This window comes from Choloepus didactylus, chromosome 2, assembly GCF_015220235.1.
Source record: "Choloepus didactylus isolate mChoDid1 chromosome 2, mChoDid1.pri, whole genome shotgun sequence".
Lineage (NCBI taxonomy): Eukaryota > Metazoa > Chordata > Mammalia > Pilosa > Megalonychidae > Choloepus > Choloepus didactylus.
Genome location: NC_051308.1, coordinates 52,942,556 through 52,959,619, shown reverse-complemented (window position 1 = coordinate 52,959,619; position 17,064 = coordinate 52,942,556). Strand labels below are relative to the sequence as shown.

The 17,064-nt window shown below is 36.6% G+C and overlaps 1 protein-coding gene across 6 annotated transcripts in view; it reads left to right on the top strand.

Moving 5' to 3' along the window:
• Nucleotides 1–17,064, top strand: part of CD46 (CD46 molecule) — a 69,149-nt gene that overhangs the window by 30,807 nt on the left and 21,278 nt on the right. For 5 of the 6 annotated variants that reach the window (XM_037824823.1, XM_037824824.1, XM_037824826.1 and 2 more), the window contains exons 5-7: nucleotides 776–970; nucleotides 15,041–15,223; nucleotides 15,986–16,045. In XM_037824823.1, the coding sequence (XP_037680751.1) occupies nucleotides 776–970; nucleotides 15,041–15,223; nucleotides 15,986–16,045 (438 nt within the window). The remainder of the gene's footprint in view (nucleotides 1–775; nucleotides 971–15,040; nucleotides 15,224–15,985; nucleotides 16,046–17,064) is intronic. The other variant, XM_037824825.1, reaches the window with a different exon arrangement.

The window sequence follows — 17,064 nt, the reverse complement described above, 5'->3', positions numbered from 1 at the left end:
TCTACTTTTAAAATTTCTCAGACTTTCTGGGCTTGGGGCTCCTTTACACTTTTAAATTAACCAGGACCACAAAGGCCTTTTCTTTATGTGCTTTACATGACATATTTTTTTATGAAAAATAAGAATTTCCCAAAGCAAAAAAATTAGAATAGTATTGTTGTTTTACATTTTTGCTAATCTATTTAATATCTGGTTTAGAGGAATGATTCTTCTATTTCCTTCTGCATTCAGTTTTTGTGCTATCACACAATTAGTAGCCTCTGGAAAATTTCACATACGCCCATGATAATGAGGGTAAAAAATACCATAATTTCTTAGTATTATTGTGAACCATCAATTTAGAGACTGGATATATTTGTAAATTATAAAGCATTTCTCAGCTGACACTCAGTTTTATTTTTAATCACTTGCATAAGTTTTCATTAAATTGTCAGTATCTCTTATGTTGACTGGAACAAAACTTAGTATGGCCTTTCAGTAAATATAGGCATTTCATACCTTAAGAAAATGAGTTTTGTTCTGAAAGTTCATGTCAAAATTAATGGATGACTTTGGAATAATACATTTATTTTCTCAAAGAACCCTCTTCTAAATGGTTATTAGAGTCACAACTAGCTTGTAGAAATCATATTGGTGAGTTTATTGAAGGCAGTTCATAGAACTTTAATACTGTCGTAATCTTTTACTTTCCCTTTTGACCTTTCATGTCCTATTTCTGATATATAAATATAGACAAATATATAAAAATAATATCCTCTTTTTTTCCCCTTTTAAGTGATTTTGTGTTTACCACCTGCGACTATAGAAAATGGACAATACTCAAATGGAAAGGATATATATCAATATGGTGAAGTCGTAATTTACAGTTGTAAGATTGTAAGTGGAGCAGATAAACTTTCACTGATTGGAAATAGCCAACTTGTTTGTTCTAACAATGGAGAATGGAGCAGTGATCCTCCTCAGTGTAAAGGTAATAGCCTTTAAATTTATTTCTGTCTTCACTTGTAAATACTATGAAAATATTTTGTAAATAATTTTACCTGTAAGTAAACAAAACAGTCTTATTATGTACATCCTCCTCCAGTAAAATTAGTTTCTAATTTAATTTAACGTGTATCAAGCAAATTAGAAAATAGTTCCAGTTGAAGAGATACCCCCACAACATGTTCCTGTCATTTGAGTTTATACGTTATGAACTGTGTTTTTGTATGAGTTAGGATTTTTTTGCTTGAAGTAGAAACAAAAGTCACAACACACATTGGCTTAAAAATGCAAAAGTTTTATCTTGTATCACAAGAATTCTAAGAGTTTTGGCTTCAGGTAACGAATGGAATAGCTTGAATCAGACTAACTTTCTTACCTATAGCAATGATAAATTCTGGGCAAAATGTATAAAAGGACAATTGTTTAAGGCACTGGAGAGTGACCACAAGCATTGGGACGCTGAAGGGGATTTGACCCTTGAAAGAAGAGAACCACTGAAATACATTCTTTTCAACATGGGACATTCTTTAAGATAGACCATATTCTAGGCCATAAAACAATTTTCAGCAAAATTTCAAAGAACTGAAATCATTCAGAGAATGTTCTCTGATCACAGTAGAATGAAAGTAGAGTCAATAGCAAAGATATTGTATATTATGAAAGGATCAAAAAGGAATTCAGGAGGGAAATTTGAAAAAATTTTGAGTTGAATGAAAACATAACAAATAAAAAGAGCAAAATTTGTGGGATACAGCTTAACTCATTGCTTAGAAAATTACAGGCAATATCTTTCATGAACTTAGTACCCAAATCCTCAACAATATATTAGCAAATGAAATCCAGTGATATATACAGAGTGGGATTTTCCTCATGAATGCAAAGTTGGTTCAACATTCAAAAGTTAATCAGTGTAATCAGAGAACCTAAGATGGCGGCTAGGAGAGACAAGGCAAAAAAACACCTCTGTGAAAAATACTAGATAAAAGCCAGAAAGTGACCCAGAACACCAGTTCCAGCAGTGCAACAGCTGGACAAGTTTTGCTAAATCCACAGGGACCGTGCACTTGGTGAAACTGGAAGTTTGCATTCTGAAACGAGTGAGTGAGCCTGCTGAATGTCTGGCAGCCAAGCTGCGGTGTGGGGAAACCGTGGGTTGGCATTTGGAGGTGGACTAGTTATTTTTTAAAAAACCCAAAAGCAGTTGCAGGTACGGCAGCGAGAACCGCACAGTGAAATGTGGCAGGAACGGGCTGTGTGATCGCCTCAATATCTGGCATGGAAGATAGCCTTACGCACACCCGCTGCTAATCGTCTCAGAGTGAGGAAGGCAGAGGTGAGCCTAAATGGGAAAAAAACCCACGCCCCTTGCAGCCATCTTCCCGGCTTGCTGGGAATGCTCCTGCCTGGCACCAGAGCCACAGCCCAGAGCTGCGCCAAAAAACTCAGTGCGACGGGAAGTGTTTCCAGCAACATGTGCACATGCCACAATATTGGGTGTGGACAGTAGCCTTTCGCACACCCACAGCTAATTGTCCCAGAGCTGGGAAGGCGGAGCTGTGCGGAAAGGGGGAAATTAACACGCCCCATACAGCCATCCTTACAGCAGGCTGGGAACACCCCTACACAGCCCAGTGGCCCAGAACTTCCCTTGAGGGACGATGCGCACTTGTTACGTAGCACAACCTTCCCTCAGCAGAGACCTTAGAAGGGCACGGCTTGGATGAGGGATGCACTCGGAAATCCCAGGGACCATATGCCAATACCAGGGACTTGTGGGTCAACGGCAGAGAGTGGCAGAGACAATCTGTGGTGAGACTGAAATGAAGGTTTAGACTCTTGGAACAGCCTGAAGTCTCCAGGAACAACTGGGAGGTTTGATTATTAAAGCTGCCCTCCCTCCCTAACTGCTCAAACACGTGCCCCACATTCAGGGCAGACAGCACCAACAACACATCCAAACTTGGTGCACCAGTTGGAGCCCAGAAGAATCAGACCCCACACACCACAAAGAGAAAGTTGGAGAGAACTGACTTGAGGGGAATAGGTGACTTGTGTATGCCATCTGCTGGTTAGTTAGAGAAAGTGCACTCCACCAAGCTGTAGATTTGACAAATTAGAGATTAGTCTTTGAATCATCCTACATATTCTGAAACAACCCTATCAAGTAAAGCAAATGCCAAGAGGCCAGAAACCACAGAAAATTTTAAAGCATATGAGAGAACTAGATGATATGGATAACCCAAACCCCATCACCCAAATCAAAAGTTTGGAGGAGACACAGTACTTGGAGCAATTAATCAAAGAACTAAAGACAAACAATGAGAGTATGGCACGGGATATAAAGGACATGAAGAAGAGCATGGCACAGGATATAAAGGACATGAAGAAGACCCTAAAAGAACATAAAGAAGAAATTGCAAGAGTAAATAAAAAAACAGATGATCTTACAGAAATAAACTGTTGACGAAATTAAAAAGATTCTGGATACTCATAGTACAAGACTAGAGGAAGCTGAACAACGAATCAGCGACCTTGAGGGCCACAGAATGGAAAATGAACGAATAAAAGAATGGGGAAAAAAATCGAAATGGACCTCAGGAATATGATAAATAAAATAAAACGTTCCAATATAAGACTCACTGGTGTTCCAGAAGGGGAAGAAAAGGGTAAAGGTCTAGAAAAAGTAATCAAAGAAATTGTTGGGGAAAACTTCCCAAACCTTCTACACAATATAAATACATAAAGCGTAAATGCCCAGAGAACTCCAAATAGAATAAATCCAAATAAACCCACTCTTGAGGCATATTCTGATCAGACTGTCAAATACTGAGGAGAAGGAGCAAGTTCTGAAAGCAGCAAGAGAAAAGCAATTCACCACAAAGGAAATGACATGAGACTAAGTAGTGACTACTCAGCGGCCACCATGGAGGCGAGAAGGCAGTGGCATGACATACTTAAAATTCTGAGACAGAAAAATTTCCAACCACAAATACTTTATCCAGCAAAGCTCTCCTTCAGATTTGAGGGAGAGCTTAATTTTTCACGGACAAACAAGTGCTGAGAGATTTTGCTAATAAAAGACCTGCCCTACTTCAGATACTAAAGGGAGCCCTACCGACAGAGAAACAAAGAAAGGGGAGAGAGATATGGAGAAAGTTTCAGTACTAAAGAGATTCAATATTGGTTCATTAAAGGACAACAAGAGAGAGAGGGAAAAAATATATCTGACAAAGATAAACCAAAGGATAGGATGGCTGAGTTAAGAAATGCCTTCACAGTAATAACGTTGAATGTAAATGGATTAAACTCCCCAATTAAAAGATATAGATTGGCTAAATGGATCAAAAAATATGAACTATCAATATGTTGCATACAAGAGACTCATCTTAGACATAGGGGCACAAAGAAATTGAAAGTGAAAGGATGGAAAAAATATTTCATGCAAGCTACAGCCAAAAGAAAGCAGGAGTAGCAATATTAATCTCAGATAAAATAGACTTTAAATGCAAGGATGTTATGAGAGACAAAGAAGGCCACTACATACTAATAATAAAGGGGCAATTCAACAAGAAGAAATAACAGTCATAAATGTTTATGCACCCAATCATGGTGCCACAAAATACATGATACAAACACTGACAAAACTAAAGGAAGCAATGGATATTTCCACAATAATTATGGGAGACTTCAACACATCACTCTCTCCTATAGATAGATCAACCAGACAGAAGGCCAATAAGGAATTGAAAACCCTAACAATCAGATAAATGAATTTGATTTAACGGACATGCATAGAACATGACATCCCAAATCCTAGCATACGCATTCTTCTCTAGTGATCACAGAACTTTCTCCAGAATAGACCATATGCTGGGACATAAAACAAGCCTCAGTAAATTTTAAAAAATTGAAATTATTCAAAGCACATTCTCTGACCACAGTGGAATATAATTAGAAGTCAATAACCGTCAGAGACTTGGAAAATTCACAAACACCTGGAGGTTAAACAACACACTCCTAAAATAATGGTTTATAATGTAGAATGTAGGGGAACTAGCAATAGAGAACAATGAATGAAGGGGAAACAATAACCCAGTAAGAACAGATAAGCTACTGTGGGTAAATTTAACATTCTGAGAATGCCCAGGAATGACTATGGTTTGTTAATTTCTGATGGGTATGGTAGGAACAAGTTCACAGAAATGTTGCTATATTAGGTTATTTTCTTGGGGTAGAGTAGGAACATGTTAGACTCCCTTGTTATGGTTTGTTTGAAATGTTTTTTTTTTTTTTATTGTATGTTTTTAAAATTTTTTTTTTGGATATAGTTGATTTTTAAAAATAAGTTAATTAAAAAAAAAAAAACAATGAAAAAAATATGCAGAGCCCCCTTGAGGAGCTGATGGAGAATGCAGGGGTGTTGGGCTCCCCCACCTCGATGGTTGCTGATGTGCTCAGACATAGGGGACTGATGGTTTGATGGGCTGATCCCTCTACCACAGGATTTGCCCTTGGGAAGACTGTTGCTGCAAAGGAGAGGCTAGGCCTGCCTATAACTGTGCCTAAGAGCCTCCTCCCGAATGCCTCTTTGTTGCTCAGATGTGGCCCTCTCTCTCTAGCTAAGCCAGCTCGGCAGGTGAAATCACTGCCCTCCCCCCTACGTGGGATCTGACTCCCAGGGGTGTCAGTCTCCTTGGCAATGCAGGATATAACTCCCGGGGATGAATCTGGACCCGGCATTGTGGAATTGAGAACATCTTCTTGACCAAAAGGGGGATGTGAAAGGAAATGAAATAAGCTTCAGGAGCAGAGAGATTCCAAAAGGAGCCGAGAGGTCATTCTGGTGGGCACTTTTACACACAATATAGACATCCCTTTTGAGGTTCTAATGAATTGGAATAGCTAGCAGTAAATACCTGAAACTATCAAACTACAACCCAGAACCCATGAATCTTGAAGACAATTGTATAAAAATGTAGCTTATGAGTGCTGACAATGTGATTGGGAAAGCCATATGGACCACACTCCCCTTTGTCTCGTTTATGGATGGATGAGTAGAAAAATGGGAGAAGAAAAAAAGACACCCGGTGTTCTTTTTTACTTTAATTTTTCTTTTTCACTTTAATTTTTATTCTTATTATTTTTGTATGTGTGGTAATGAAAATGTTCAAAAATTAATTTTGGTGATGAATGCACAGCTATATAATGGTACTGTAAACAACTGAATGTACGCTTTGTTTTGTACGACTGCATCATATGTGAATATATTTCAATAAATATGAATTAAAAAAAACCCATCAAAACAAAAAACTTAATCAGTGTAAAGATGCAGGGGAAGACAGCGGAGTAGGTGATATGGGTGGGCTTCTCCAATGAAAAGATTCAAACTTGTAGAATGGATTAAAAAATATAACCCAGTAATCTGCTGTTTACAAGAGACTCATTTTAGACCCTGTGACACAGACTGAAAGTGAAACGATGGAAAAAAATGTTCCATGCAAACTGCAATCAAAAGAAAGCTGGGGTAGCTATACTAATATAAATAGACTTTAAATGGAAAGATGTCATAAGAAATAAAGAAGGACATTATTTATTAGTAAAAGGGATAATTCACCAAGAAGGAATAATAATCATAAATGTTTATATACCCAATCAAGGGGCTCCAAAAAACATGAGACAAACATTGGCTAAACTGAAGGGAGCAACAGACACATCTACAATAATACTGGGAGACTTCAATACACCACTCACTCTGTAGATAGAACAACTAGACAGAGGACCAATAAGGAAATTGAGACCCTAAACAATAGGATAATGAATTAGACTTAATTTACATATATAGATCATTACATCCCAAAGTACCAGGATACACATTCTTCTCTAGTGCCCATGGAACATTTTCCAAGACAGATCATATGTTGGGGCACAGAACAAGTCTTAATAAATTTAAAATGATTGGAATTATTCAAAGCACATTCTCTTATCACAGGGAAATGAAACTAGAAATCAACAACCACCAAAGAACCAGATCTTCCAGAAATATATGGAGGTTAAGCAACACACTCCTAAACAACCAGTGGGTCAAAGAAAAAATTGCTGAATATCTAGAGACAAATGAAAATGAGAACACAACATATCAAAACCTGTGGGACGTAGTGAAAGCTGTGCTGTGTAGGAAATTTATAGCTCTAAATACATATGTCAAAGAGCAAGAAAGAGCTAAAACTAAAGACCTAGCTGAATAACTGAAGAGGCTAGAGAATGATCAGGAAACTAACCCTAAAGCAAGTAGACAAAAAGAAATAACAAAGATTAAAGCAGAAATAAATGAGCTGGAGAACAAAAACCTATTTAATAGAATAAATAAAACCAAAAGTTGGTTCTTTGAGATCTACAGGATTGATCGCCCCTTAGCTAGACTGACAAAGTAAAACAGAGAAGACCTAAATAAACAGAATCAGAAATGAGAAGGGAATAATTACTACAGATCCCAAAGAAATAAAAAAAAAGATCATAAGAGGATACTATGAACAACTGTTACGCCAACACTCTAGACAATTTAGAGGAAATGGACAATTTCCTGGAAACACATGAACAACCTAGACCGACCCAAGAAGAAATAGAAGACCTCAACAAACCAATCATAAGCAAAGAGGCCCAGGGCCAGATGGTTTTACATGGGAATTTTACCAAACTTTCCAAAAAGAAATGACACCATTCCTGCTCAAACTCTTTAAAAAACTGAAGAAAAAGGAACACTACCTAACTCATTTTATGAGGCTAATATTCTGATGCCTAAACCAGAAAAAGACACTACAAAAAACGAAAAATATAGGCCAAGCTCCCTTAATGAATATAGATGCAAAAATTCTCAACAAAATACTTGTAAATCAAATTCAAAGGCACATTAAAAGAATTATACACCATGACCAAATGGGGTTCATTCCGGGAATGCAAGGGTGGTTCAACAGAAGAAAATCAATTAATGTAATTCAACACATTAACAAATCAAAAGGGAAAAATCAAATGATCATCTAGATAGATGCTGAAAAAGCATTTGACAAAATTCAACATCCCTTTTTGATAATAATTCAAAAGGTAGGAACTGAAGGAGACTTCCTCAATATGATAAAGAGCATATATGAAAAAACCCACAACCAGCATAGTACTCAATGGTGAGAGGCTGAAAGCCTTCCCCGTAAGATTGGGAACAAGACAAGGATGCCCGCTGTCACCTCTGTTATTCAATTGTGCTAGAAGTTCTAGCGAGAACATTTTGCCAAGTTAAAGATATAAAAGGTATCCAAATTGGAAAGGAAGAAGAAAAACTGTCATTATTTGCAGATGATATGATCTTAAATTTGAAAAATCCTGATAATTCGACCACAGAGCTACTTGAGCTAATAAATCCAGCAGAGTGGTGGGATATAAGATTAATGCACGTAAGTCAGTAATGTTCCTATAGATTAGTAATGACCTAACTGAAGAGGCAATAAAAAAAAAATTCCATTCACTATAGCAACTAAAAAAATCAAGCACTCAGGAAGAAACGTAATCAAGGACGTAAAAGACCTCTACACAGAAAATGACAAAGTTTTACTGAAAGAAATAAAAAAGGACCTAAATAGGTAGAAAAATATTTCATGCTAAATATTGTTAAGATGTCAGTTCTACCCAAACTGATCTACAGATTCAATGCAATCCCAATCTAAATTCCAACAACCTACTTTGCAGACTTGGAAAAGCTAGATATCAAATTTATTTGGAAGGGAAAGAGGCCTCAAATTGCCAAAAAACACCCTAAAAAAGAAAAACGAAGTGGGAGGACTCTCACTTCCAGACTTTGAAGCCTACTATAAAGCTACAGTGGTCAAAAGAGCATGGTATTGGCAAAAAGATAGACATATTAATCAATGGAATCGAATTGAGAGTTCGGAAGTAGACCCCCTGATACATGGTCAACTGATTTTTGATAAGACTCCCAAATCAACTGAACTGGGACAGAACAGTCTCTTTAACAAATGGGGCTGGGAGAACTGGTTAGCCATAAGAAAAAGAAGGAAAGAGGATAGCTACCTCACATCCTGTAGAAAAATTAACCCAAAGTGGATCAAAGACCTCAATATAAGAGACAGTACCATAAAATGTGGGGAAACATCTTCAAGACCTAGTATTAGGAGGTCGCTTCTTAGACCTTATACCCAAAGCACAAGCAACAAAAGTAAAAACAGATAAATGGGAACTCCTCAAAATCAAAAGCTTCTGTACCTCAAGGGAATTTGTCAAAAAGGTGAAGAGGCAGCCAACTCAATGGGCGAAAATATTTGGAAACCATGTATCTGAGAAAAGACTATTATCTTGCGTATATAAAGAAATTCTACAGCTCAACAACAGTAGTACAAACAGCCCAATTTTAAAATGGGCAAAAGATATTGTGCTGGTTTGAATGTATTATGTCCCCCAGAAAAAGCCATATTCTTTGATGCAGTCTTGTGGGGCACATGTTTTGGTGCTGATTAGATTGGCATGGAAATGTGCCCCACCCAACTGTAGGTGATATCTCTGATGAGGTATTTCCATGGAGGCATGGCCCCACCCATTCAGGGTGGGCCTTGATCAGTGGAGCCATATAAATGAGCTGACAGGCAGAGAAAACTCAGTGCAGCTGTAAGTGACGTTTTGAAGAGGAGCTACAGCCAAGAGGGACACTTTGAAGAAAGCACAGGAGCTGCAGATGAGAGACAGTTTGAAGACAGTCGTTGAAAGCAGACTCTTGCTCCAGAGAAGCTAAGAGAGGACAAATATCCCAAGTGCAACTAAGAGTGACGTTTTTGAGGAACTGCAGCCTAGAGAGGAACATCCTGGGAGAAAGCCATTTTGAAACCAGAACTTTGGAGCAGACACCAGCCACATGCCTTCCCAGCTAACAGAGGTTTTCTGGACACCATTGGCCATCCTTCAGTGAAGGTACCCGATTGCTGATGTGTTACCTTGGACACTTTATGGCCTTAAGACTGTAACTGTGTAACCAAGGAAACCCCCTTTTATAAAGGCCAATCCATCTCCGGCAGCATTAGCAAATTAGAACAGATATGAAAAGACATTTCTCTGAAAACGAAATACAATTGGCTAAAAGTCACATGAAAAAATATTTATCTTCATTAGCTATTAGGGAGATGCCAATCAAGACCACCCTAAGATATCATTTCACATCAGTAAGAAAGGCTGCCATCTAACAAACAAGAAAGTACAAATGCTGGAGAGGATGTGGAGAAATTGGAACTCTTATTCATTGCTGGTAGGATTGTATAATGAGTGATACAGCCACTCTGGAAGGCACTTGGACAGTTTGTTGGAAAACTAGATACTGAATTACCCTATGATTCGGCAATTCCACTTCTCAGTATATACCCAGAGTACTTGAAAGCAGTGACATGAACAGAGATTTGTACACCAATATTCACAGCAGCATTTGCCAAGAGATGGAAACAACCCAAGTGTTCTGTGACAGTAGAGTGGAAAAATAAAATGTGGTGTGTGTGTGTGTGTGTATGAGGGAATACTGTGCAGTAGTAAGAAGCAACAAGGTCTTAAAACATACAGCAACATGATGAAACTCGAAGATATAATTCTGAGTGAAATAACTCAGACGCTAAAGGAGAGATATTATATGTTACCACTTCAATGAATCATTTGAACAATGTAAAATCAGTCTTATAATGTAAGAATATTAGGGATCTAGTGATAGACAGTAGCTAGTGAGGGGGAGTAATCTAATATGTCCAGATATGTTAATGATGGTGAATTCAAAGGTGTGTAATAGATAGGGGTGACGATTATTTGTTAATGGGATTATAAGTATCAGAGATGTATTGAAGGTGAATAAGAATGAAAGGGATTGTTTAAAGGCATGTTTCCCACAGATCAGCACCACAAACATAGATAGGTGCTTGCATGATATACTTCTAAGGTATGACACTGGCACAGAGAGTTGACAACAGAAGGGTACATGGGAAAAATCTACACATTGTGTACTAGGGACTATAATTAATAGGAATACCATACTCTATATTTCACTCACTAAGTTTATTCGTCAGAAACTTAAATCCTTCAGAGTGCCCCTATGCCTGCTAAGTTCCAAAACCCAGAGGCAATAGCCTCTTCAGGAACATCAATTAGATATGTCCCCTTTTCTCCAAAAGTTGACACCCCTTTTCAGCATGAACAGGTTAGGGTGATCACTGCCTAGACATCTCTGAAGTTCAGGAAAGTGAGTAAACTAGAGGAAGGGATAGCAACAGACAAGATGGAATTTAACAAAGGGTTATGAATACTGAATCTTTATATAATTTTTTTTTTCCTTAGTTCCTAGGGCATTAGAACAGTTAGAAGGAAAAAATTGAAATAGTGGAACTATAACCCATAGCATTCTTGAAATTTGTTGTATAACTACTTGTTAAATTGCAATTTGAAAGCTATACCTTTTTGTATATATGTTAGATTTCACTGTAAGGAAATGACTGAAACTATGGTACTCTAACTCATAATAACTTTGGAAATTTCCTGTATATCTACTAGTTAAATCATACTTTGAAAGATAGTACAGTGATAACTTTCCAAGTGCAATTTAACAAGTAGTTAGCAAATTTCTAAGAATATTATAGGTTACAATTCCAGTTTCAGTTATTTCCTTATGAAATATAACATATATATAAATATAACTGGGAATAAAAGAGAACCACATACCTCAACCTGATAAAAGGCACCTACAAAAATCTCACATCTAACATTATACTTTGTGGTAAAAGATCATGTACAAGGCAAGTATTTCAATTCTCGCCACTCTTACTCAACATTATTCTGGAGGTCCTAGCCAATGCAGTAAGGTAAGAGAAAGAAATAAAAGACAGACACATTAGATAGGAAGATTCTAAAATCTTTAGCAAGGTTGTAAGGTATGAGATCATGATACAGAAATCAATTGTATGTTTACTACCAATGAACCATGAGAAATTGAAATTTTTAAGAGTACTATTTATAGTTGCACCAGAACATATGAACTACTTATATACAAACAACACACATAAGATATGAAGGCTAAAAATTACTAAAAGAAATAAAAAATGACCTTAGTAAATAGAGGAGTATACTGTTCATGAATTGGAAGACTCAGTTTTACAAAGATGTTCAGTTTTCCTCAAATTGATCTATAAATTCAGCTCAATCCCAGTCAAAATTCCCACAGAATTTGTTATAGAAATTGACAAAGTGTTTCTAAAATTTATATGGAAAGGGCAAAAAATAGAATGGCCAGAAACAATTTTGAAAAAAGTTGGAAGTTTCACAGTACCTGATTTCAAGATTTACTGTGAAGTTTACTATAAAGTATATAATCAAGACAGTGTGGTACTGGTGAAAGGAGAGACATTCAGACTCAGTGGACTGCCGTAAAGTCCAGAAATAGACCCACATATATACATTCAGTTGATTTTTCAACAGTGCCCGGGCATTTCAGGAGTAATCTTTTCAACAAACGATACTGGCACAATTGCATATGCATGAACCTTGACCCATACTAAATTTAATGAAATGGATCATTCACTTAAATGTAAAAACTAAAACCATAAGACTTTAAAAAAAATATATAAGAAAATATTTGTGACCTAGCAAAATATTTCTTAAATATGACCCCAAGAGTGTGATCCATTAAAGAAAATAATCAACAAATTGAAAACTTCTGCTCCACAAAAGATACTGTTAAGAGAATGAAAAGATGAGCTTATAGACTGGGAGAAAATATTTGCAAAGCACTTCTGTGATAATGGAATTGTATCTAGAATATATAAACTCTCAAAACTCAATAAAAATGCAATTAAAAAGTGGGCAAAAGATTCGAAGAGACATTTCACCAACAAGGGTATATACATGGCAAACAAGTACATAAAATGATGCTCACCATCATTAGCAATTACAGAAGTGCAATTAAAACCATAATGAGATACCAATAAATACCTATCAGAATGGCCAAAATTAAAAAAAAAAAAAAAAAAAAAAAAGCCAACAAACAAAAATACCAAGTACTAGCAAAGGTACAGAGCAGTTTGGAATCCCATACATTACTGGTGAGAATTCAAAGTGTTACGGAATAATACTCAGCAATAAAAATGTATGAATTACTGATTGATGCAACAACATGAATGAAAATCAAATGCATTATAACCTCAGTGAAATAAGCCATGCTCAGAAGGCTATGGTTCCATTTATGTGACATTCTAGAAAAGGCAACACTATAGGGATAGAAAACAGATCAATAGTTGCTGGGGGTGGAGATGAGGAAGGGAAGGTTGATCACAAGTATATGAGGGAATTTTGGAGGCTAGTGAGCCTATTTATTTATTATTTATTCTATTTATTTATTGTAGTGGTAGTAACATGATTTTTTGCATTTGTCAATACTCATACAGCTATACACTTAAAAGGGTGAATTTTACTATGTAAGTTACATCCAGTAAGCTAACTTTAAAAAAAAGAGAGAGAACATTACAGCTCCATGAGAGAGTATCAAGCAGTTGAACATACATGTAATTGGAGTTTCAGAAAGAGAGGAGAGAGAGAATAGGGTAGAAAATTATTTGAATAAATATTGACAAAAATTATCCAAAGTAGACCCCAAACAACAACCCACAGATCAGGAAAATCAGTGAACCCCAAGCAGGATAAATAAATTATAAAAGCTAAAAAACAAACAAACCCACAAAACTAAAAATATCACTTCAAAACAAAAGACCAGAATAGAAGAAGCCAATTGGAGAAAAAAAAATCATATTACATTTGGGAGGGGGAGGTAGGGGTGGGGCGGGGCATGGTTAGTGCAGGCAAGTAAAACTGACACTTCTCAAAAGAAACTGTGGCAGCTAGATGACAATGGAATAATGTCTGTTAAGGTATGGAAAGAAAAACTAAACTCCTAACCCTAAAATTCTGTATCAAAGAAAAATCATTCAAAACTCACGGTGAAATAACATTTTCAGATACATGAAAGCTGAGAGAATTTGTCACTAGCAGATCTGCACTATAAAAATTGCTAAAAGTTTCAGGATGAAGAAAGCTAACAGATGGATATTCAGATTCACAGGAAAGAAGGAAGAGCATCATTCTTATGGCTCAAAAGGCTGTATTTTATCTGGCCCTTATGTATTGCTTAGATTTGATGCCATAACATGTTCTCTTGCACTCACTATACCCTACTCCAGTGTTTTTGGTTGGTTGGTTGTTTTCCAGATTCACCCCAAACCCATTAATGGATTGTGAAATCAATCTAGTGGTCATGACCAGATTTTTACTTTTTTAAGAAATAGAGTAAATGGGAAATACTGGCACACTTAATGTGAAGTCTTAAGTATTTAACTGAAACTTATGTCAGGCTTATATACATGTGTACTAATTTGCAACCTAAAATGGGTCTAACTTGGGGTTGCAATAAAAAGGTTTGGAGAACATTGCCCCAACTCCATTGGCCTTTCTGATCCTTGAACATCCCAGCTGTGCTTGTTGTTTCTAGCCGAGAACTTGATTTTTGTATGTCTTTCCATGGCTAGCTTCTCAACTTTTAAATTTGAGCTTGAGTGTTACCTTCTCAGAAAAGCAATTCTACCTTTCTAAAACAGTGGGATACTGTTGTATCTATGGCTGCATGACCTTAAGAAAGTCCCTAGAGCTAAACACTATTAAAAGTTTCTTATGAACTTACTTTGCATTTGTATCTTGTACTGAGCCCTTTCTCAAAACCCGTCAGTGATGAGGGGGAAAAAATTAGGAAAGCCAACAAAATATAATGACAATTTGTTCTTTTGGATGGGGGTGTTATTTTATTTTTCTAAATCCATTTACTGGACTTTAAGTGCTTTATATTTTATATTTTAAACTCATGATTTTTTTTTCTTACATCTTGCCTTCCATTCCTTCTCTTTGTTCCCACTGGAAATTTCTACTTTACACTACTTTTTCCTACATTAAAGCAACTTTCCATTAATTTGGGGGTTTCTCTATTTTTTAGTGGTGAGATGTAGCTATCCAATAGTCAGTAATGGAAAACAGACATCAGGATTTGGAACAACATATCACTACAAAGCGAGGGTTACATTTGAATGTGACAAGAACTTTGTCCTTCAAGGCAGCAGCACAGTCACCTGTGGAGCGAATGCTACTTGGCAACCCCCACTTCCAACGTGTGTTCCAGGTACAAAGATGGCTTTCTTCCTCCTCCTCCTTTTTGTAGACTTTTCTTTGACATTAAATATCATCGATACAGAATAACTGAAAAGAAGCAGTTTTAGTATTTAACTCTGTCTGGTATTCATTTCCATGTCAGATGTGTGACATAAAATTTATATGGAATTCTGCTGTTGGATCTTGTATGTTTTCATAGGGGTTTCAGCATGTTATGTACATCACATAGGTATATAAATTTCTGTTCAATATCTTTATGTATAAAAAGTAGATAACATGTTTTCAGACTAAATTGAAATATGGGAATTTTTATCTAAATAAGTCAAGAATTAATGCCATACTTCATATATTTGAAATGAGTATAACTCCCAAATGTTTGATTTGTTTTGTTTGCCATTGTTTTGTTTTCTGTTGTTTTGTTTTGTTTGCCATTGTTTTGTTTTCTATTGTTGATGCCTCCTAGTACAAAACCTGCACTTTTGAATAATTCTGGTTTAGTAGCTTCCTGCTTATCTTTTTCAAAAATCCTCTAAATTTCCAGTAAAAATGCCAGTAGTAACTCCCAAATATTTGATCCTATCTAAGTTATTCTTTTGTTTTCCAGTGTTGACTCCTCCTTTGTCGACTCCTTCCAGTACTAAAACTCCAATTCCAAGTCTCTCAGGTTTTGTAACATCCTACTAACAGTTTTCAGAAATCCTTTAAATTTCTGGTGAAAGTGCCAGTAGTAACTCCCAAGTATTTGATCCTGTGTTATTCTTTTGTTTTCCAGTGTCGACTCCTCCTCTGTCGACTCCTTCCAGTACTAAAACTCCAATTCCAAGTCGTCCAGGTTTTGTAACATCCTACTTATATTTAAAAAAAAAAAAAAAAATCAAATTCCTCGTGATTTGCACTAGGAATCATTTATCTTGCACTCATTTATCTTTTTTGATAATGAGCAGAGAAGGAAAATTTGTTACAGCCATTTTAGTGTTACACATATTGATTCTAAAATTATTTGCCATAATCTGCAGATAAGAACAGATGTGCGACCTCTGGCAACTTACGTAAACTTTAAATGTGTTTCCTCACAGGTAAAATGATTTAGTACCTTCCTCGCTCAGGGACAGTAAGGTTTAAATGGGATGCATGTAAGGTACATAGCACCATGGCTGGCACACAGGAAGATCTTAATAGCTTTTACAATTTACATCACTGCTTGAATTAATATTAGTGAAGAGGCAAGTTAGAATCTGGCTTCTGTTTTCAATGTGTATATTTTCAGGGTCATCAGCTTTGCTATTTTAGTTACTTTTTTTTAAAAAAAGCAGTCTGTTGATACCTTCACTGAGTATCTTCCTGGTTCAGAACTTTTCATTCCCTAGAGTGCACCCAGTTTCTTTCCTTTTAACTGATATGTACGTTAAACCGGAATGTTCTGTAATTGCCAGAACATACCTGTTTGTCTGCACTCCCCTCTCCCACCCCTCCTGCCTCATACAGTTGTTCTTTTTCTCTTTACTGAGCAATTTTATTTGGTAACAGAAACCCAATTTCACAGCAGCTGAAAAGGCAGAACAAGTCCTTTCTTAATGAAATGAAATGGAAGATTTCTTGCAGGGACTACTGATCAGCTGCTCTGCTGAAGACTTCAAATAACGGTGGAAGGAATTATCTTCTTGATTTCAGTGCTGTGTCTCTCTCTTCACCTGGGTTTTAGGATATTATGTAGAGCATTAGATGAGGCAGTCCCTGTTCAGGGTCCTAGCTTGGCTCTGGTTACTCAAATAATGTCATTCCTATGGGCTTAAGTTTCCCATTGGTTTGATAAAGGTGGTAAAGTCAAACAGATGTCAGTTACTGGATTCT